The 23,378-nt window shown below is 50.1% G+C and overlaps 1 protein-coding gene across 2 annotated transcripts in view; it reads left to right on the forward strand.

Moving 5' to 3' along the window:
- The window catches only part of CWC27 (CWC27 spliceosome associated cyclophilin), a 643,952-nt gene that overhangs the window by 38,058 nt on the left and 582,516 nt on the right, over positions 1-23,378 (forward strand). For both annotated transcript variants that reach the window (XM_063963134.1, XM_063963139.1), the window contains exon 3: positions 7,384-7,496. In XM_063963134.1, coding sequence (XP_063819204.1) covers positions 7,384-7,496 — 113 coding nt within the window. The remainder of the gene's footprint in view (positions 1-7,383; positions 7,497-23,378) is intronic.

Here is a 23,378-nt window from a genome sequence, read left to right on the forward strand (position 1 = left end):
GCGCCATTGCGCCCACACTAACCCACACACTCCGGTCACTGTAGGGTGCAGGGCGCAGGGGGGGGGCGCCCTGGGCAGCAATTGATACCTCCTGGCGAAAACTGCATATAGACAGTGGGACACTGTTATATGTATGAGCCCCCGCCATTTATTTTACAGAAAATCGCGGGACAGAAGCCCGCCGCTGAGGGGTCGGGGCCTTCGTCCTCCGCACTCGCCAGCGCCATTTTCCTGCCACAGCTCCGCTGAGAGGAAGCTCCCCAGGCTCTCCCCTGCAGAATCACGGTAGAAGGGTGAAAAAGAGAGGGGGGGCACATAAATTTAGGCGCATTAATCATAATACAGCAGCTACTGGGTAAACACTAAGTACTGTGTAATACCTGGGTTATATAGCGCTGGGGTGTGTGCTGGCATACTCTCTCTCTGTCTCTCCAAAAGGCCTTGTGGGGGTCCTGTCCTCATTTAGAGCTTCCCCTGTGTGTGTGGTGTGTCGGTACGCGTGTGTCGACATGTTTGACGAAGAGGGCTATGTGGAGGCAGAGCAAGTGCAGTTGACTGACGTGTCGCCGCCGACGGTGCCGACACCTGATTGGATGGATATGTGGAAGGTGTTAAATGATAATGTAAACTCCTTACATAAAAGGTTGGATAAAGCTGATACCTCGGGCCAGTCAGGGTCTCAACCCATGCCTGATCCTACAGCGCAGAGGCCCTCAGGGTCTCAAAAGCGTCCACTATCCAAAATGGTTGACACAGATGTCGACACGGATTCTGACTCCAGTGTCGACGACGATGATGCAAAATTGCAACCGAAAATCACAAAAGCTATAAGCTACATGATTATAGCGATGAAGGATGTTTCACACATATCAGAGGTAAACCCTGTCCCTGTCAAGAGGGTTTATATGTATGGGGAGAAAAAGCAAGAGGTGACTTTTCCCCCTTCACATGAGTTAAATGAGTTATGTGAAAGAGCGTGGGATTCCCCAGATAAGAAAGTCCTGATTTCCAAAAGGTTACTTATGGCATACCCTTTCCCGCCAGAGGACAGGGTGCGCTGGGAATCCTCCCCTAGGGTAGATAAAGCTCTCACACGCTTATCTAAGAAGGTGGCCCTGCCGTCGCAGGATACGGCCACCCTAAAGGATCCTGCAGATAGAAAGCAGGAAAGTATACTGAAGTCTGTTTATATGCATTCAGGTACTCTACTGAGGCCGGCAATTGCGTCGGCCTGGATGTGTAGTGCTGTAGCAGCATGGACAGATAATCTGTCTGAGGAACTGGATACCTTGGACAAGGATACTATTTTACTGACCCTGGGGCATATAAAAGACGCTGTCCTATATATGAGGGATGCCCAGAGGGACATTTGCCTACTGGGCTCTAGAATTAATGCAATGTCAATTTCTGCCAGGAGGGTCCTGTGGACTCGGCAGTGGACAGATGATGCCGACTCCAAAATACACATGGAGGTGTTACCTTACAAGGGTGAGGAATTGTTTGGGGACGGTCTCTCGGACCTGGTTTCTACAGCTACTGCCGGGAAGTCAAACTTTTGCCATATATTCCCTCACAACCTAAGAAAGCACCGTATTACCAAATGCAGTCCTTTCGCGCACAAAGAAGCAAGAAGGTCAGAGGTGTTTCCTTTCTTGCTAGAGGCAGGGGTAGAGGAAAAAAGCTGCACCTTACAGCTAGTTCCCAGGAACAGAAGTCTTCCCCGGCTTCCACTAAATCCACCGCATGACGCTGGGGCTCCACGGGTGGAGCCAGGAGCGGTGGGGGCGCGTCTCCGACATTTCAGCCACCAGTGGGTTCGCTCACAGGTGGATCCCTGGGCTATACAGATTGTGTCTCAGGGATACAAGCTGGAATTCGAGGTGATGCCCCCTCAACGTTGCCTAAAATCGGCCCTGCCAGCTTCCCCCATAGAAAGGGAAGTAGTGGTAGCGGCAATTCACAAGCTATTTCTCCAGCAGGTGGTGGTAAAGGTTCCCCTTCTTCAACAGGGAAAGGGATACTATTCCACAATGTTTGTGGTACCGAAACCGGCTGGTTCGGTCAGACCTATATTAAATTTAAAGTCCCTGAACATTTATCTGAAAAGATTCAAGTTCAAAATGGAATCGCTCAGAGCGGTCATTGCAAGCCTGGAAGAGGGGGATTTTATGGTGTCTCTGGACATCAAGGATGCTTACTTGCATGTCCCCATTTATCCGCCTCATCAGGAGTACCTCAGATTTGTGGTACGGGACTGTCATTACCAATTCCAGACGTTGCCGTTTGGGCTCTCCACGGCACCGAGAATATTTACCAAGGTAATGGCAGAAATGATGGTGATCCTGAGAAAGCAAGGAGTCACAGTTATCCCATACTTGGACGATCTCCTCATAAAGGCGAGGTCAAGGGAGCAGTTGCAGATCAGCGTAGCGCACTCTCAGGAAGTGTTGCAACAGCATGGCTGGATTCTGAATATCCCAAAGTCGCAGCTGATTCCTACGACGCGTCTGCCCTTTCTGGGCATGATTCTGGACACAGACCAGAAGAAGGTGTTTCTCCCGACGGAGAAGGCTCAAGAGCTTGTGACTCTAGTTAGAGACCTCTTAAAACCGAAACAGGTGTCGGTGCATCACTGCACGCGAGTCCTGGGAAAGATGGTGGCATCGTACGAAGCCATTCCCTTCGGCAGGTTCCATGCGAGGATCTTTCAATGGGATCTGTTGGACAAATGGTCCGGATCGCATCTTCAGATGCAGCGGCTGATCACCCTGTCTCCCAGGGCCAGGGTGTCTCTTCTGTGGTGGCTACAGAGTGCTCACCTTCTCGAGGGCCGCAGGTTCGGCATACAGGACTGGGTCCTGGTGACCACGGATGCGAGCCTCCGAGGGTGGGGGGCAGTCACTCAGGGAAGAAACTTCCAAGGGTTGTGGTCAAGTCAGGAGGCTTGTCTGCACATAAATATCCTGGAACTAAGGGCCATATTCAACGCCCTGAGTCAAGCGGAGCCCCTGCTTTGCAACCGACCGGTGCTGATTCAGTCAGACAACATCACCGCGGTGGCTCATGTAAACCGCCAGGGCGGCACAAGAAGCAGAGTCGCGATGGCGGAAGCCACCAGGATTCTTCGGTGGGCGGAGAATCACGTGCAAGCACTGTCGGCAGTTTTCATTCCGGGGGTGGACAACTGGGAAGCAGACTTCCTCAGCAGGCACGACCTTCACCCGGGAGAGTGGGGACTTCATCACGAAGTCTTCATTCAGATTACAAATCAATGGGAACTGCCACAGGTAGACATGATGACGTCCCGTCTCAACAAAAAGCTACAACGGTATTGCGCCAGGTCAAGAGCCCCTTAGGCGATAGCTGTGGACGCCCTGGTAACACCGTGGGTGTTCCAGTCGGTCTATGTGTTTCCTCCTCTTCCTCTCATACCCAAGGTGCTGAGAATCGTAAGAAGAAGAGGAGTGAGAACAATACTCATTGTTCCAGATTGGCCAAGAAGGCCTTGGTATCCGGAACTGCAAGAAATGCTCCCAGAGGACCCATGGCCTCTGCCTCTCAGACAGGACCTGTTGCAACAGGGGCCCTGCCTGTTCCAAGACTTACCGCGGCTGCGTTTGACGGCATGGCGGTTGAACGCCGGATCCTAGCGGAAAAAGGCATTCCTACGCTGATAAAGGCTAGGAAGGACGTGACAGCAAAGCATTATCACCGCATATGGCGAAAATATGTTGCTTGGTGTGAGCCCAGGAAGGCCCCTACAGAGGAATTCCAACTGGGCAGATTTCTGCAACGCCCCTATCCATTTTCGTTCAAAAGGAACTGGCGTCTCTTCCTGAAGTTCAGACGTTTGTTAAGGGAGTGCTGCATATTCAGCCCCCTTTTGTGCCACCAGTGGGACCTTGGGATCTCAACGTGGTGTTGGGTTTCCTAAAATCCCACTGGTTTGAACCACTTAAGACCGTGGAGCTACAGTATCTCACGTGGAAGGTGGTCATGCTGTTGGCCTTAGCTTCGGCTAGGCGTGTGTCAGAATTGGCGGCTTTGTCATGTAAAAGCCCCTATCTGGTTTTTCATATGGACAGGGCAGAATTGCGGACTCGTCCCCAATTTCTGCCAAAGGTGGTGTCATCTTTTCATTTGAACCAACCTATTGTGGTGCCTGCGGCTACTCGTGACTTGGAGGATTCCAGGTTACTAGATGTAGTCAGGGCTTTGAAGATTTATGTAGCCAGAGCGGCTGGAGTCAGGAAAACTGACTCGCTCTTTATCCTATATGCCCCCAACAAGTTGGGGGCTCCTGCTTCAAAGCAAACCATTGCTCGCTGGATCTGTAACACGATTCAGCAGGCTCATTCTGCGGCTGGATTGCCGCATCCAAAATCTCTGAAAGCCCATTCCACAAGGAAGGTGGGCTCTTCTTGGGCGGCTGCCCGAGGGGTCTCGGCTTTACAGCTTTGCCGAGCTGCTACTTGGTCGGGTTCAAACACATTTGCAAAATTCTACATGTTTGATACCCTGGCTGAGGAGGACCTTGTGTTTGCCCATTCGGTGCTGCAGAGTCATCCGCACTCTCCCGCCCGTTTGGGAGCTTTGGTATAATCCCCATGGTCCTTACAGAGTCCCCAGCATCCACTAGGACGTTAGAGAAAATAAGATTTTACTCACCGGTAAATCTATTTCTCGTAGTCCGTAGTGGATGCTGGGCGCTCGTCCCTAGTGCGGACTTTCTGCAATACGTGTACATAGTTATTGCTTAATAATGGGTTATGTTATGTTGGCATCCATTGTTGATGCCCTGTTGTTGTTGTTCATACTGTTGACTGGATAAGTGTATCACAAGTTATACGGTGTGATTGGTGTGGCTGGTATGAGTCTTACCCGGGATTCCAAAATCCTTTCCTTATAATGTCTGCTCTTCCGGGCACAGTTTCCTTAACTGAGATCTGGAGGAGGGGCATAGAGGGAGGAGCCAGTGCACACCAGATAGTACTAAATCTTTCTTTAGAGTGCCCAGTCTCCTGCGGAGCCGGCTATTCCCCATGGTCCTTACGGAGTTCCCAGCATCCACTACGGACTATGAGAAATAGATTTACCGGTGAGTAAAATCTTATTTTTAGTACCAGCATCGGGCTCCACTAGCTGGACAGATAATGCCACAGCCGGGGGACACTTTTATACCGCTCCCTGCAGCCGTGGCATTAAATACCCAACTAGTCACCCCTGGCCGGGGTACCCTGGAGGTGTGGGGACCCCTTCAATCAAGGGGTCCCCCCCCAGCCACCCAAGGGACAGTGGTGAAGCCCGAGGCTGTCCCCCCTCCCCCCCTCCCCCATCTAAGGGCTGCGGATGGGGGGGCTGATAGCCTTGTTGAAAATGAAAAAATATTGTTTTTTGCTGAAGAACTACAACTCCCAGCAAGCCTCCCCGCAAGCTGGTACTTGGAGAACCACAAGTACCAGCATGCGGGGGGGAAACGGGCCCGCTGGTACCTGTAGTTCTTCTGTGTAAACATGGGACCCCTTTCTATCCGTGTGGATCGGGTATGCGTTTTTTTTTTTTGCCAAGTACGTGGATTACAAATATCAATGGACACTGGATTTAGGTGAGTATAATTATCTTTTCTTTTCAGGTACCCCATGGATTCTACTTGGAGAAGTGGACCGAACATCGTGTCAACATAGGTAAGTATGTATGTGTCGGCATGTGTGAAATAAAGTTGTATTTTCACGGTGTGCGTGTCCTGTTTTTATTTGGGTATTTTTTTTGCAGAAGAACTACAGATACCAGCGGGCCCGTTTCCCCCCGCATGCTGGTACTTGTGGTTCTCCAAGTACCAGCTTGCGGAGGAGGCTTGCTGGGACTTGTAGTTCTTCTGCAAAAAACAATATTCGTTCATTTTCAACAAGGCTATCAGCCCCCCATCCGCAGCCCTTGGATGGGGGGGACAGCCTCGGGCTTCACCCCTGGCCCTTGGGTGGCTGGGGGGGGGGCCCCTTGATTGAAGGGGTCCCCACTCCTCCAGGGTACCCCGGCCCGGGGTGACTAGTTGGGTATTTAATGCCACGGCCGCAGGGAGCGGTATAAAAGTGTCCCCCGGCTGTGGCATTATCTGTCCAGCTAGTGGAGCCCGGTGCTGGTGCAAAAAATACAGGGGACCCCTACTCTTTTTGTCCCCCGTATTTTTTGCACCAGGACCAGGCGCAGAGCTCGGTGCTGGTTGTTAATGACAGGGGATCCCCCGTATTTCCCCCCCCCCCCCCCCCCCCCCGTTTTTTTGCAACCAAGACCGGCTCAAAGAGCCCGAGGCTGGTTATGCTTAGGAGGGGGGACCCCACGCAATTTTTTTTCGGGTTTTTTATCGATTTTGGTACCGTCTGAAAAGTCGATTCAAAATCCGTCAATTGGTCCGTTTTTCGACAGCGGGACTGTCGAATCCGTTTTTTATTGATTATGTCGAATTCCGGCACCCGCCGGCCGGAATTCGACGGTCGAATTTAAAAACGGGCGAAAAATTGCCGCAATTCGCCCGGAATTGCATATACCCCTTTGTTTCTCACTACTAGACAAACAATTCACCACCTGCTGTCTTATGAGAATGGCGGTGCAGGATCCACCCATCTCCCTAAATTAACAGATATGGTATTAGTTGTTGTCTCCCTCCAGGGCTCCAGTACTACTATATAGAGCTGCAACAAAAATAATTGTTATTGCTTTTGACATTTTTTAATATATACAACAAAGATATCCTCCTGAACAATCATCAAAATGTTGCTGTAAAAACAATTTTTATTGTACCTCGATGAACAAATTATGTTACTGTCCTACTATAACACGAATGTTTCCTAAATACTGTTGTACAATTGATTCATCACGTATCTATAAACATTTTGTAAAAAATAGAATAAAAAAGTTCATCAATGTTACAGACTGTTTAAGCCCCATAAACACTAGATGAGAAAGTAAAAGATATTGCTCAAGCGATATCTTTTACTATCTCGTCTTGTGTGTACACTCAACATCATTAACGATGCGCGCTCCCGCACATCGGTAACGACACCCTCCATTGTCTGAACAGTCCAGGTGAAGGACAACCTCATTAACGAGGCCCCCGCCACCCCCCTCGCATCTTTCACTCCGGCATCGGCAAGTGTCTATGCCATCACCCCACCGGGTCCCTGCCCCAGCCAATATCGCCGGGTACACACATCGGCTAGTGTGTACCTGGCTTTAGTAATCCACTGCCAATGTGTGCAATATTCTAAATGTTCTTCCTTGACAACAGTATATACAAAGTATATGTTTTATATATGACAGAACTATCTGTCTCGTACAGAATATTTTGTGTCACTAAATATATTTTGTTATTCTTTGTTCTTTTAGGGTATTACGATAATACTATATTTCACAGAGTTGTTCCCGAATTCATAGTCCAGGGAGGTGATCCAACAGGCACTGGTACAGGAGGAGAGTCAATATATGGAAAACCATTTAGGGTAAGACATCTCTAGGTAGAATGCAGAAGTTGGGAATGCATTAACTCTTTACCTATGGTCATTGTAATCGGAGAGCCCCTATCTGTTTATAAATGTCTGTCAAAGGTGACTGGTACTCTATCACTTTGAATGACAACCTGAGGGACAGTCATTGGGGCTGGAACTGGTTTGATTGGCTACAAGCCATGCAATTACTTTAGTACATGCAGTATATGGGTTGATGTATCAAGCAGTGACAAGAATTTATCAAGTACTGTACATTCAATAAAATTATAGGGAGCAGCTGATTGGTTGCTATGGGCAACTTTTCCACTGGTCCACTTCTCCACTTTTTTCTCTGCATAATACATCAGCCCCCATAGTGTTATATCGGAGTGATGTGTGCTACTTATGCAATGCACATTTTCTTTAAAATAATGTTGTGTTCTGGAACAATCTAGGTTAATAAAAGTAGGAGACCTGCATCATGTCTCTTCTGCCATTCTAGATTTATCCACTTCAGGGCTAAGGTCAAGTGGGATTCATCCTTTGCATATACATCAGAAGTACTGTGGAAGTATTCCTCTCGTTCTCAGTTCTGTAGGAGTAAAAGGGGTATGCTTACTACACACACACACACACACACACACACACACACACACACACACGTACGTATTTACTGCTGGTGGGGTTTGAGGTAGGAGCTGGAGCTTAATGATGTTTCTCTGACGTCCTAAGTGGATGCTGGGGACTCCGTAAGGACCATGGGGATATAGCGGCTCCGCAGGAGACTGGGCACAAAAGTAAAGCTTTAGAACTACCTGGTGTGCACTGGCTCCTCCCCCCATGACCCTCCTCCAAGCCTCAGTTAGATTTTTGTGCCCGAACGAGAAGGGTGCACACTAGGTGGCTCTCCTGAGCTGCTTAGTGAAAAGTTTAGTTTTAGGTTTTTTATGTTCAGTGAGACCTGCTGGCAACAGGCTCACTGCATCGAGGGACTAAGGGGAGAAGAAGCGAACTCACCTGCGTGCAGAGTGGATTGGGCTTCTTAGGCTACTGGACATTAGCTCCAGAGGGACCGATCACAGGCCCAGCCATGGATAGGTCCCAGAGCCGAGCCGCCGGCCCCCTTACAGAGCCAGAAGACAGAAGAGGTCCGGAAAATCGGCGGCAGAAGACGTCCTGTCTTCAACAAGGTAGCGCACAGCACTGCAGCTGTGCGCCATTGCTCTCAGCACACTTCACACTCCGGTCACTGAGGGTGCAGGGCGCTGGGGGGGGGGCGCCCTGAGCAGCAATAAAAACACCTTGGATGGCAAAAAATGCATCACATATAGCTCCTGGGCTATATGGATGAATTTAACCCCTGCCAAAATACACAAAAAAACGGGAGATAGGCTCCGCCCCCTTCTCGGCGGCCTTATCTCCTCAGCACACTGGCGCCATTTTCCCTCACAGCTCCGTTGGAGGGAAGCTCCCTGGCTCTCCCCTGCAGTCACTACACTACAGAAAGGGTTAAAAAAGAGAGGGGGGCACTAATTACGCGCAGTATTAAAAATTACAGCAGCTATAAGGGGAAAAACACTTATATAAGGTTATCCCTGTATATATATAGCGCTCTGGTGTGTGCTGGCAAACTCTCCCTCTGTCTCCCCAAAGGGCTAGTGGGGTCCTGTCCTCTATCAGAGCATTCCCTGTGTGTGTGCTGTGTGTCGGTACGTTTGTGTCGACATGTATGAGGAGAAAAATGATGTGGAGACGGAGCAGATTGCCTATAATAGTGATGTCACCCCCTAGGGGGGTCGACACCTGAGTGGATGAACTGTTGGAAGGAATTACGTAACAGTGTCAGCTCTGTATAAAAGACAGTGGTTGACATGAGACAGCCGGCTACTCAGCTTGTGCCTGTCCAGACGTCTCATAGGCCGTCAGGGGCTCTAAAGCGCCCGTTACCTCAGATGGCAGATATAGACGCCGACACGGATACTGACTCCAGTGTCGACGGTGAAGAGACAAATGTGACTTCCAGTAGGGCCACACGTTACATGATTGAGGCAATGAAAAATGTTTTACACATTTCTGATAATACGAGTACCACCAAAAAGGGGTATTATGTTCGGTGAGGAAAAACTACCTGTAGTTTTCCTGAATCTGAGAAATTAAATGAGGTGTGTGATGATGCGTGGGTTTCCCCCGATAACAACTGATAATTTCTAAAATGTTATTGGCATTATATCCTTTCCCGCCAGAGGTTAGGGTGCGTTGGGAAACACCCCCTAGGGTGGATAAAGCGCTCACACGCTTGTAAGAACAAGGGCTCTACCCTCTCCTGAGATGGCCGCCCTTAAGGATCCTGCTGATAGAAAGCAGGAGGGTATCCTAAAATGTATTTACACACATACTGGTGTTATACTGCGACCAGCAATCGCCTCAGCCTGGATGTGCAGTGCTGGGTTGGCGTGGTCGGATTCCCTGACTGAAAATATTGATACCCTAGATAGGGACAGTATATTATTGCCTATAGAGCATTTAAAAGATGCATTTCTATATATGCGTGATGCACAGCGGAATATTTGCCGACTGGCATCAAGTCTAAGTGCGTTGTCCATTTCTGCCAGTAGAGGGTTATGGACACGACAGTGGTCAGGTGAGGCGGATTCCAAAACGGCATTTGGAAGTATTGCCTGATTAAGGGGAGGAGTTATTTGGGGTCGGTCTTTTCAGACCTGGTGGCCACGGCAACAGCTGGGAAATCCACGTTTGTACCCCAGGTCGCCTCTCAACATAAGAAGACGCCGTATTATCAGGCGCAGTCTTTTTGTAGGCAAGCGGGCAAAAGGTTCCTCATTTCTGCCCCGTGACAGAGGGAGAGGAAATAGGCTGCAGAAATCAGCCAGTTCCCAGGAACAGAAACCCTCTCCCGCCTCTGCCAAGCCCTCAGTATGACGCTGGGGCTTTACAAGCAGAATCAGGCACGGTGGGGGCCCGTCTCAATGATTTTCAGCGCGCAGTGGGCTCACTCGCAAGTAGACCCCTGGATCCTTCAGGTGATATCTCAGGGGTACAAATTGGAATTCGAGACGTCTCCCCCTCGCCGTTTCCTAAAGTCGGCTTTAACGATGTCTCCTTCTGACAGGGAGGCAGTTTTGGAAGCCATTCACAAGCTGTATTCCCAGCAGGTGATAATCAAGGTACCCCTCCTGCAACAGGGAACGGGGTATTATTCCACACTGTTGTGGTACCGAAGCCGGACGGCTCGGTGAGACCGATTCTAAATCTAAAATCTTGAACACTTACATACGGAGGTTCAAATTCAAGATTGAGTCACTCAGAGCAGTGATTGCGAACCTGGAAGAAGGGGACTACATGATGTCTCGGGACATCAAGGATGCTTACCTTCATGTTAAAATTTACCCTTCTCACCAAGGGTACCTCAGGTTTATGGTACAGAACTGTCACTATCAGTTTCAGACGCTGCCGTAGGGATGGTCCACGGCACCCCGGGTCTTTACCAAGGTAATGGCCGAAATGATGATACTCCTTCGAAGGAAGGGAATTTTAGTTATCCCTTACTTGGGCGATTCCCTGATAAGGGTAAGATCCAGGGAACAGTTGGAGGTCGGTGTAGCACTATCTCAGGTAGTGTTGCGGCAGCACGATTGGATTCTCAATATTCCAAAATCGCAGCTGATTCCGACGACTCGTCTTCTGTTCTTAGGGATGATCCTGGACACAGTCCAGAAAAAGGTGTTTCTCCCGGAGGAGAAAGTCAGGGAGTTATCCGAGCTAGTCGGGAACCTCCTATAACCGAGCCAAGTCTCAGTACATCAATGAAATGGTTCTGGGAAAAATGGTGGCTTTCTACGAAGCAATCCCATTCGGCAGATTCCACGCAAGAACTTTCCAGTGGGACCTGCTGGACAAATGGTCCGGGTCGCATCTTCAGATGCATCAGCGGATAACCCTGTCACCAAGCACAAGGGTGTCTCTCCTGTGGTGGTTGCAGAGTGCTCATCTTCTAGAGGGCCGCACATTCAGGACTGGGTCCTGGTGACCACGGATGCCAGCCTGCGAGGCTGGGGAGCAGTCACACAGGGAAGGAATTTCCAGAGCTTATGGTCAAGCCTGGAGACATCACTTCACATAAATATCCTGAAGCTAAGGGCCATTTACAATGCTCTAAGCTCAGCAAGACCTCTGCTTCAAGGTCACTCGGAGTTGATCCATTCGGACAACATCACGGCAGTCACCCACGTAAACAGACAGGGTGACACAAGAAGCAGGAGGGCAATGGCAGAAGCTGCAACGATTCTTCGCTGGGCGGAAAATCATGTGATAGCACTGTCAGCAGTATTCATTCCGGGAGTGGACAACTGGGAAGCAGACTTCCTCAGCAGACACGACCTCCACCCGGGAGAGTGGGGACTTCACCCAGAAGTCTTCCACATGTTTATAAAACTCGACAAGTATTGCGCCAGGTCAAGGGACCCTCAGGCAATAGCTGTAGACGCTCTGGTAACACAGTGGGTGTACCAGTCAGTGTATGTGTTCCCTCCTCTGCCTCTCATACCCAAGGTACTGAGAATTATAAGATGGAGAGGAGTAAGCACTATATTCGTGGCTCCGGATTGGCCAAGAAGGACTTGGTAACCTGAACTTCAAGAGATGCTCACGGAGGATCCGGGGCCTCTACCTCTAAGAAGGGACCTGCTCCAGCAAGGACCCTGTCTGTTCCAAGACTTACCGCGGCTGCGTTTGACGGCATGGCGGTTGAACGCCGGATCCTGAAGGAGAAAGGCATTCCGAATGAAGTCATTCCTATCCTGATCAAAGCCAGGAAAGATATAACCGCAAAACATTATCACTGCATTTGGCGAAAATATGTTGCGTGGTGCGTGGCCAGTAAGGCCCCGACGGAGGAATTTTCAACTAGGTCGATTCCTACATTTCCTGCAAACAGGAGTGTCTATGGGCCTGAAATGGGGGTCCATTAAGGTTCAAGTTTCGGCCCTGTCAATTTTCTTCCAAAAAGAACTAGCTTCAGTCCCTGAAGTTCAGACGTTTGTGAAAGGAGTACTGTATATACAGCCTCCTTTTGTGCCTCCAGTGGCACATTGGGATCTAAATGTAGTTTTTGGGTTCCAAAAGTCACATTGGTTTGAACCACTTAAATATGTGGAGTTAAAATTTCTCACATGGGAAGTGGTCATGCTGTTGGCCCTGGCCTAGGCCAGGTGCGTGTCAGAATTGGCGGCTTTATCCTGTAAAAGCCCTCATCTGATTTTCCATTCGGACAGGGCGGAATTGAGGACTTGTCCTCAGTTTCTCCCTAAGGTGGTTTTCAGCGTTTCACCTGAATCAACCTATTGTGGTGCCTGCGGCTACTAGGGACTTGGAGGACTCCAAGTTGCTAGACATTGTCAGAGCCCTGGACATATAGGTTTCCAGGACGGCTGGAGTCAGAAAATCTGACTCGTTGTTTATTCTGTATGCACCCAACAAGCTGGGTGCTCCTGCTTCTAAGCAGACTATTGCTCGTTGGATTTGTAGTACAATTCAGCTTGCACATTCTGTGGCAGGCCTGCCACAGCCAAAATCTGTAAAAGCCCATTCCACAAGGAAGGTGGGCTCATCTTGGGCGGCTGCCCGAGGGGTCTCGGCTTTACAACTTTGCCGAGCAGCTACTTGGTCAGGAGGAAATACGTTTGTAAAATTCTACAAATTTGATACCCTGGCTGAGGAGGACCTGGAGTTCTCTCATTTGGTGCTGCAGAGTCATCCGCACTCTCCCGCCCGTTTGGGAGCTTTGGTATAATCCCCATGGTCCTTACGGAGTCCCCAGCATCCACTTAGGACGTTAGAGAAAATAAGAATTTACTTACCGATAATTCTATTTCTCATAGTCCGTAGTGGATGCTGGGCGCCCATCCCAAGTGCGGATTGTCTGCAATACTGGTACATAGTTATTGTTACCAAAAAATCGGGTTATTGCTGTAGTGAGCCATCTTTTCTAGAGGCTCCTCTGTTATCATGCTGTTAACTGGGTTTAGATCACAAGTTATATGGTGTGATTGGTGTGGCTGGTATGAGTCTTACCCGGGATTCAAAATCCTTCCTTATTGTGTACGCTCGTCCGGGCACAGTATCCTAACTGAGGCTTGGAGGAGAGTCATGGGGGGAGGAGCCAGTGCACACCAGGTAGTTCTAAAGCTTTACTTTTGTGCCCAGTCTCCTGCGGAGCCGCTATATCCCCATGGTCCTTACGGAGTCCCCAGCATCCACTACGGACTACGAGAAATAGAATTATCGGTAAGTAAATTCTTATTTTTTCTGCAGTGTTCGAAATGTGTCATCAAGCCATTCCTACAGCCAATTACTACACAGAAAATTCTTATGATCCAGGAACTGGCGGGAAGGGGCACCTGGTGCCTATTTTTTTCCCCATCTGGGCACCGTATTAGTTATTGACTGGTGATCACCGGGTAATAACACCCTACACAACAGAAAGAGTTAAAAAGTCCAGAGATGAATGCAGGGATAGGTGGGGGGTGGGCGTGGCTTGGGTAGCATGGCGTAAAGCAGCAACTTGCGAGCTCTTCAGCAATTATCTGTGAAGGGTCCTTGGCACTGCAGTCCTCCTATGTCTGTTGGTGTCTTGGTTGCTGTTGTCTCCTGTGGTGGGTCAGAATGCTCCCCGGTTGCTGGTATCTCTTTCCCACACCTATGACCTTTTTCTGGCTGTTTGTGTGCTGCTCTGCTGCGGACACCTTCTTGGTTTCCAGCTGCTGCACTCGTCGTCTGCCATTTCCTCTCTCGCTGCCGCAGAGATCAGCTTGGGCTTGTATTTTGCCCAGTGCAAGCCTCAGACTACAACTTCACAATCCCCGGACCTCTCCCTGGCAGGTGAAGTGTGGCAGGGCCTGCAGCTGCCATCTTGGATCTTGGCTCCAGTCCTCCTTGTCCCCTGGTTGCTGCTGGCACCTCTCCTGCTGCTGGGCTTGGCTGTGTAATGAAAGTCCTCTTCCACAATCAGAATCAGCTCTATTGGCTAGGTATACTTGCGTATACTAGGAATTTTGTCTTTGGTTTGCTAAACAACAGCCATGTAGGTAAAGATAAGCAGGTGGGGGCAAGAAAAGTCATACAGATAGGTATACCGTAGGGACACAAGTGAGTTACATGTACGACCAGTCAGTCAATGTTCAGCAGGCGGACCGCTTGGGGAAAGAAACTTTTGAGGCTTCTGATGGACCTGGCGGGGACGGCCCTGAAGGAAGCAAGTGAAACATGCTGTGACCGGGGTGTAGCTGATCCTTTACTTTTTTCGTTGCCAGCTTTTTTTGCTCTGGACAGTTACAGGTCCTGGACAGTGATGCACTTAATATAGGGCCTAATTCAGACCTGATTGCTAGGGTGCGTAGTTTGGGCTTCTTAGGCTACTGGACACCATTAGCTCCAGAGGGATCGACCGCAGGACCCGACCTTGGTGTTCGTTCCCGGAGCCGCGCCGCCGTCCCCCTTACAGAGCCGGAAGCAACGAAGAGGTCTGGAAAATCGGCGGCAGAAGACTTCGGTCTTCACCAAGGTAGCGCACAGCACTGCAGCTGTGCGCCATTGCTCCTCATGTACACCTCACACTCCGGTCACTGATGGGTGCAGGGCGCTGGGGGGGGGGGCGCCCTGAGGGCAATATATGACACCTTGGCTGGCAAATCTACATCATATATAGTCCTAGAGGCTATATAGATGTAAAATTACCCCTGCCAGTATTCCAGAAAAAGCGGGAGAAAGTCAGCCGAAAAAGGGGCAGGGCTATCTCCCTCAGCACACTGGCGCCATTTTTCCCTCACAGTTCCGCTGGAAGGAAGCTCCCTGGCTCTCCCCTGCAGTCTGAACACTACAGAAGGGTAAAAAAGAGAGGGGGGGCACTAAATTTAGGCGCAGTATAGATAGATATATATATATATATATATATATGATATATATAAAAAATCAGCTATAAGGGAAAACACTCATTTATAGTGGGATCCCTGTGTTATATAGCGCTCTGGTGTGTGCTGGCATACTCTCTCTCTGTCTCCCCAAAGGGCTTTGTGGGGTCCTGTCCTCTGTCAGAGCATTCCCTGTGTGTTTGCGGTGTGTCGGTACGGCTGTGTCGACATGTTTGATGAGGAGGCTTATGTGAAGGCGGAGCAAATGCCTGTAAACGTGATGTCACCCCCTGCGGGGTCGACACCTGAGTGGATGGTGCTGTGGAAGGAATTACGCGACAGTGTCGACTCCTTACATAAAAGGTTTGACGACATACCTAATGTGAGACAGCCGGCTTCTCAGCCTGTGCCTGCCCAGGCGTCTCAAAAGTCATCAGGGGCTCTAAAACGCCCGCTACCTCAGATGACAGACACAGATGTCGACACGGATACTGACTCCAGTGTCGACGACGATGAGACTAATGTAACTTCCAGTAGGGCCACACGTTACATGATTGAGGCAATGAAAAATGTGTTGCACATTTCTGATGTTACCCCCGGTACCACAAAAAAGGGTATTATGTTTGGAGAGAAAAAACTACCAGTAGCTTTTCCTCCATCTGAAGAGTTAAATGAAGTGTGTGAAGAAGCGTGGGCTTCCCCTGATAAAAAGCTGGTAATTTCTAAGAGGTTACTAATGGCGTACCCTTTCCCGCCAGAGGATAGGTCATGCTGGGAAACATCCCCTAGGGTGGATAAAGCGCTCACACGCTTGTCAAAGAAGGTGGCACTACCGTCTCCGGATACGGCCGCCCTGAAGGAATCTGCTGATAGAAAGCAGGAGGCTATCCTGAAATCTATATATACACACACAGGTGTTATACTGAGACCGGCTATTGCTTCAGCCTGGATGTGCAGTGCTGCTGCTGCGTGATCAGATTCCCTGTCAGAAAATATAGATACCCTAGACAGGGACACTATATTGCTAAACGTAGAGCATATAAAAGACGCACTTTTATACATGAGGGATGCACAGAGGGATATTTGCCGGCTGGCATCCAAAATTAGTGCAATGTCCATTTCTGCCAGGAGAGGGTTATGGACTCGGCAGTGGACAGGAGATGCAGATTCCAAACGACACATGGAAGTTCTGCCTTATAAGGGTGAGGAGTTGTTCGGGGATGGTCTCTCGGACCTCGTTTCCACAGCAACAGCTGGGAAGTCTACATTTTTACCCCATGTTCCCTCACAACCAAAGAAAGCACCGTATTATCAGGTACAGTCCTTTCGGCCCAATAGGGTCAAGCGGGTTAAAGGCGCGTCCTTTCTGCCCAGAGGCAGAGGTAGGGGAAAGAAGCTGCAGCATACAGCCAGTTCCCAGGAGCAAAAGTCCTCCCCCGCTTCCTCTAAGTCCACAGCATGACGCTGGGGCTTCACAGGCGGAGCCATGTACGGTGGGGGCCCGTCTCAAATATTTCAGCAATCAGTGGGCTCGCTCACGGGTGGATCCCTGGATCCTTCAAGTAGTATCTCAGGGGTACAAGCTGGAATTCGAGACGTCTCCCCCCCGCCGTTTCCTCAAATCTGCCTTGCCAACCACTCCCTCAGGCAGGGAGGCAGTGTTACAGGCAATTCACAAGCTGTATTCACAACAAGTGATAGTAAAGGTGCCCCTACTTCAACAAGGAAGGGGTTACTATTCCACAATGTTTGTGGTACCGAAACCGGACGGTTCGGTGAGACCCATTTTAAATTTGAAATCCTTGAACACATATAAAAAAATTCAAGTTCAAGATGGAATCGCTCAGGGCGGTTATTGCAAGCCTGGACGAGGGGGATTACATGGTATCACTGGACATCAAGGATGCTTACCTGCATGTCCCCATTTACCATCCTCACCAGGAGTACCTCAGATTTGTGGTACAGGATTGTCATTACCAATTCCAGACGTTGCCGTTCGGTCTATCCACGGCTCCGAGGGTCTTTACCAAGGTAATGGCCGAAATGATGATACTCCTTCGAAAGAAGGGAGTTTTAATTATCCCGTACTTGGACGATCTCCTGATAAAGGCGAGGTCCAGAGAGCAGTTGTTGGTCGGGGTAGCACTATCTCGGGAAGTGCTACAACAGCACGGCTGGATTCTAAACATTCCAAAGTCACAGCTGGTCCCTACGACACGTCTACTGTTCCCAGGGATGGTTCTGGACACAGAACAGAGAAAAGTGTTTCTCCCGGAGGAGAAGGCCAAGGAGCTGTCATCTCTAGTCAGAGGCCTCCTAAAACCAAAACAGGTGTCGGTGCATCACTGCACGCGGATCCTGGGAAAAATGGTAGCTTCCTACGAAGCGATTCCATTCGGCAGGTTTCATGCAAGAACCTTTCAGTGGGACCTGTTGGACAAGTGGTCCGGATCACATCTTCAGATGCATCGTCTGATAACCCTGTCTCCGAGGACAAGGGTGTCTCTGCTGTGGTGGCTGCAGAGTGCTCATCTTCAAGAGGGCCGCAGATTCGGCATACAGGACTGGGTCCTGGTGACCACGGATGCCAGCCTTTGAGGCTGGGGAGCAGTCACACAGGGAAGAAACTTCCAAGGACTATGGTCAAGTCAGGAGACTTCCCTGCACATAAATATTCTGGAACTGAGGGCCATTTACAATGCCCTAAGTCAGGCAAAACCCCTGCTTCAAAACCAGCCGGTACTGATCCAGTCAGACAACATCACGGCGGTCGCCCATGTAAATCGACAGGGCGGCACGAGAAGCAGGACGGCAATGGCAGAAGCCACAAGGATTCTCCGATGGGCGGAAAATCACGTGTTAGCACTGTCAGCAGTGTTCATTCCGGGAGTGGACAACTGGGAAGCAGACTTCCTCAGCAGGCACGACCTCCACCCGGGAGAGTGGGGACTTCATCCAGAAGTCTTTCAAATGATTGTAAACCGTTGGAAAAGGCCACAGGTGGACATGATGGCGTCCCGCCTAAACAAAAAGCTAGAAAAATATTGCGCCAGGTCGAGAGACCCGCAGGCGATAGCTATAGACGCTCTAGTGACACCGTGGGTGTACCGATCGGTTTATGTGTTCCCTCCTCTTCCTCTCATACCAAAGGTACTGAGGATAATAAGGAGAAGAGGAGTAAGAACTATACTCATTGTTCCGGATTGGCCAAGAAGAGCTTGGTACCCGGAACTTCAAGAAATGATGTCAGAGGACCCATGGCCTCTACCGCTCAGACAAGACCTGCTGCAGCAGGGGCCCTGTCTGTTCCAAGACTTACCGCGGCTGCGTTTGACGGCATGGCGGTTGAACACCGGATCCTGAAGGAAAAGGGCATTCCGGAGGAAGTCATTCCTACGCTGATTAAAGCTAGGAAAGAAGTAACCGCAAACAATTATCACCGCATATGGCGAAAATATGTTGCGTGGTGTGAGGCCAGGAAGGCCCCAACGGAGGAATTTCAGCTGGGCCGTTTCCTGCACTTCCTACAGTCAGGGGTGACTATGGGCCTTAAATTGGGTTCCATTAAGGTCCAGATTTCGGCTCTATCGATTTTCTTCCAGAGAGAACTGGCTTCACTACCTGAAGTTCAGACTTTTGTTAAGGGAGTGCTGCATATTCAGCCCCCTTTTGTGCCTCCAGTGGCACCTTGGGATCTCAACGTGGTGTTGGATTTCCTAAAGTCACATTGGTTTGAGCCACTGAAAACCGTGGATTTGAAATATCTCACGTGGAAAGTGGTCATGTTGTTGGCCTTGGCTTCGGCAAGGCGTGTATCAGAATTGGCGGCTTTGTCATGTAAAAGTCCTTATCTGATTTTCCATATGGATAGGGCAGAATTGAGGACTCGTCCCCAGTTTCTCCCCAAAGTGGTATCAGCTTTTCATCTGAACCAACCTATCGTGGTGCCTGCGGCTACAAATGACTTGGAGGCTTCCAAGTTGTTGGACGTAGTCAGGGCTCTGAAAATCTATGTTTCCAGGACAGCTGGAGTCAGAAAGACTGACTCGCTCTTTATCCTGTATGCGCCCAACAAGTTGGGTGCACCTGCTTCAAAGCAGTCTATTGCTCGCTGGATCTGTAGTACGATTCAGCTTGCACATTCTGCGGCTGGACTGCCGCATCCTAAATCAGTAAAAGCCCATTCCACGAGGAAGGTGGGCTCTTCTTGGGAGGCTGCCTGAGGGGTCTCGGCTCTTCAACTTTGCCGAGCAGCTACTTGGTCGGGGTCAAACACGTTTGCTAAATTCTACAAGTTTGACACCCTGGCTGAGGAGGACCTAGAGTTTGCCCATTCGGTGCTGCAGAGTCATCCGCACTCTCCCGCCCGTTTGGGAGCTTTGGTATAATCCCCATGGTCCTTACGGAGTCCCCAGCATCCACTAGGACGTTAGAGAAAATAAGAATTTACTCACCGGTAATTCTATTTCTCGTAGTCCGTAGTTGATGCTGGGCGCCCATCCCAAGTGCGGATTGTCTGCAATACTTGTATATAGTTATTGCTTAACTAAAGGGTTATTGTTGAGCCATCTGTTGAGAGGCTCAGTTGTTATCATAATGTTAACTGGGTATTGTATCACGAGTTATACGGTGTGATTGGTGTGGCTGGTATGAGTCTTACCCGGGATTCAAAATCCTTCCTTATTGTGTCAGCTCTTCCGGGCACAGTATCCTAACTGAAGTCTGGAGGAGGGTCTGTGTGGGAGGAGCCAGTGCACACCAGTAGTCTAAAAGCTTTCTTTATAGTTGTGCCCAGTCTCCTGCGGAGCCGCTAATCCCCATGGTCCTTACGGAGTCCCCAGCATCCACTACGGACTACGAGAAATAGAATTACCGGTGAGTAAATTCTTATTTTTCTCTTAGTTTCTCAGTGGAATGAGCTCACCGTAAGTCCTTTCAACAGCCTCCACCAGGAGCTCTTTCACAAAATTTTATTGCCAGAATTCTGAATTCTCGTGATGCAGTGCTTCGGCTTGCCAGGGTTTATCACTACCCCCCACAAGAAATTTACTTCAAAGGCCTCTCACACTGAGATCTTTCACACCTACACAACAGGAATTGGATTCTAACACCTCTCCACAAGCCTGCTTTTGACTAAATCAGCAACAGAAAAAGCAGTTATTTTATTTACAGTATCACTTGTTTCAAATATACCCATTGTATTAAGGAGCAGCAATAGGTTACAGCAACAACGATTATAGCGATTACAATCTAAGATGGCGCCGCAGATGGCTGCCTCTGAGCTACGCAGCTCAGCCAAAATACCTGTTTCCCCTTGTTTTCCCTTGCCCTTGTCTACCCCACCGGTGACCAAATACAGCAGGGAAGCCCTCCTTAGTTGGAGCGCTCCCGAGGTGCTTACCACACGTTCGGGCCCGTCGGCGGGCAGATCAGCGGCCCTTGCAGCCCTTGCTGCCCTGTGTGGCAAGGATGCAGACGTTGTGGACACCAAAGTGGATGACCGAGCGGCCGCGCCCCCCCGCAGCCCAGGTGGCGACTGGCGGATGGATCACCGGCCCCGGAAAGAGAATGACGGAGGCCCTCATGTCGGCCCTAGTAGAAGGACCTGGACTCAGAGGAGAGGCTGTCGCGCAGGCGCCCTAGTGAGGTGGCGGCGGCGAGGGCACCGGTCTGCACTACCCGCGATCCTGCTTTCGAATGTGCGCTCACTGGCAAACAAGTTCGACGAATTGTCCCTCCTTCTGGGCAGCGCAGGGTCAGGCATTACAGGGTCATCTATCCTCTGCTTTACGGAGACGTGGCTGGACGACCATATTGCGGACAACCCGATGTCTTTGCCGGGCTTCAGTCTCTTCAGGGCCGATCGCTCCAAGGTTCTCTCAGGAAAAACGAAGGGTGGTGGCATCTGCTTCTACATCAACGACGGATGGTGCACCAATGTCACGATCATAGGCAAATCATGCAGCCCCCACCTGGAGATGCTGAGTATCAACTGCAACCCCTTCTATTCCCCCCGGGAATTTGCCTCAATTGTCCTTGTGGGAGTGTACATCCCCCCCCCCCTTGCCTGCGCGAACGAAGCCCTGCACCACCTGGCCATATGTATATCCGACATAGAACAAAAACACCCATACTCTCTGCTTATAGTACTGGGTGACTTCAACAGAACTAACCTGAGCAAGGAGCTACCTAAGTACAAACAACAAGTCACGTGTCCCACTAGGGAAGGGCGCACCCTTGATCACTGCTACACTACCCTCAAGTCTGCCTTCCGGTCTATCCCGCGTGCTGCACTCGGCCTATCTGACCACTGCCTCGTCCACCTACTCCCTACCTATACACAGAAGCTGAGAGCAGTTAATCCTGTCGTTAAGACTGTCAAGAAATGGACCAATGAGGCCAAGATGAAGCTCCAGGCCTGCTTTGACTGCACGGAATGGGGGGTCTTTGAAGCCTCGGCAACCGACCTGAATGACTTGACAGACACTGTCACATCCTACATCACCTACTGTGAGGACATGTGTGTACCTACCAAGACTTACCGCATTTACAACAACAACAAGCCCTGGTTCAATGCCCAGCTCAGGCAACTTCGTCGAGTCAAAGAGGAGGCCTATAGCAGCAGTGACAGAGCACTATACAACTGTACTAGGAACTCTCTGACTAAAGGAATTAGGCTAGCAAAAAAGCGGTTCTCGGACAAGCTGACAAACGATCTCTCCACCAATGACCCCGTATCTGTATGGAAAGGAATGCAATCCATAACCAACTATAGGAAAACATCAAAGTCCACCGCCATGCACCAAGACCTTGCAGATGAACTGACCCACTTTTATTGCAGGTTCGCAAAAGAAGTCCCCTGCAACCCAAACAATCACCTCTACGATGCCCCGAACACCGACGGCCAACCCCAGGCACTGCAAGTCACCCAAGAAGAGGTGGAGGCATTGTTCAAAAGGACCAAAACCAGGAAAGCTCCGGGTCCTGACGGAGTGTCACCATCTGCCCTAAGAGCATGTGCGGGTCAGCTCGCCCCCATATTCACCAAGATCTTCAATAAATCGCTGGAGCTAAAGAAAGTCCCTTCCTGCCTCAAAAGGTCTACTATAGTCCCGGTCCCCAAGAAACCCACTATCACGAACCTGAACGACTACAGGCCGATAGCACTGACGTCTGTGGTCATGAAAACGTTCGAGCGTCTAGTTTTTAATCACTTGAAAACTGTGACTGGCCCCCAACTGGACCCCCTGCAGTTCGCCTATCGCTCGAATCGGTGTGTCGAGGATGCAGTCAACCTGGGCCTGCACTACATTCTACAGCACCTAGACATTCCCGGTACCTACGCGAGGGTCCTGTTTGTCGATTTCAGCTCGGCCTTCAATACAATCGTCCCCAGCATCCTCCACCCCAAATTACTTCGCCTAGGGGTCCCAGAAGCTACCTGTTCCTGGATAATAGACTTCCTGACAGATAGGACACAGGTGGTGAAAGCGGGGGAATTCACTTCTCAAGCGCGGTCCATCAGTACAGGGGCCCCTCAGGGCTGTGTCCTCTCACCCCTGCTCTTCTCCCTGTACACAAATGACTGTACCTCAGAGGCGCAATCAGTAAGGATCATCAAATTCGCCGATGACACCACCGTCATCGGCCTCATCAAGGATGGGGACGAATCGGCCTATAGACAGGAAGTAGACCGGCTGGCCCAGTGGTGCATCCACAACAACCTTGACCTCAACCCCCTCAAAACTGTCGAGATGATAGTGGACTTCAGGAAGAAGTCATCTAGTGCACCTCCGCTAACGATTGCTGACAGTGTGGTATCGCTAGTGGACTCCTTCAAGTTTCTAGGGACCACAATCTCCAGGGACCTTAAATGGGGGTCCAACACTGACGCCACTGTTGGGAAAGCGCAGCAGAGGTTGTTCTTCCTCAGGCAACTAAGGAAGTTCAACATCCCACAGAAGCTCCTGCT

The sequence above is a fragment of the Pseudophryne corroboree genome, chromosome 1 (assembly GCF_028390025.1).
Source record: "Pseudophryne corroboree isolate aPseCor3 chromosome 1, aPseCor3.hap2, whole genome shotgun sequence".
Taxonomy (NCBI): Eukaryota; Metazoa; Chordata; class Amphibia; order Anura; family Myobatrachidae; genus Pseudophryne; species Pseudophryne corroboree.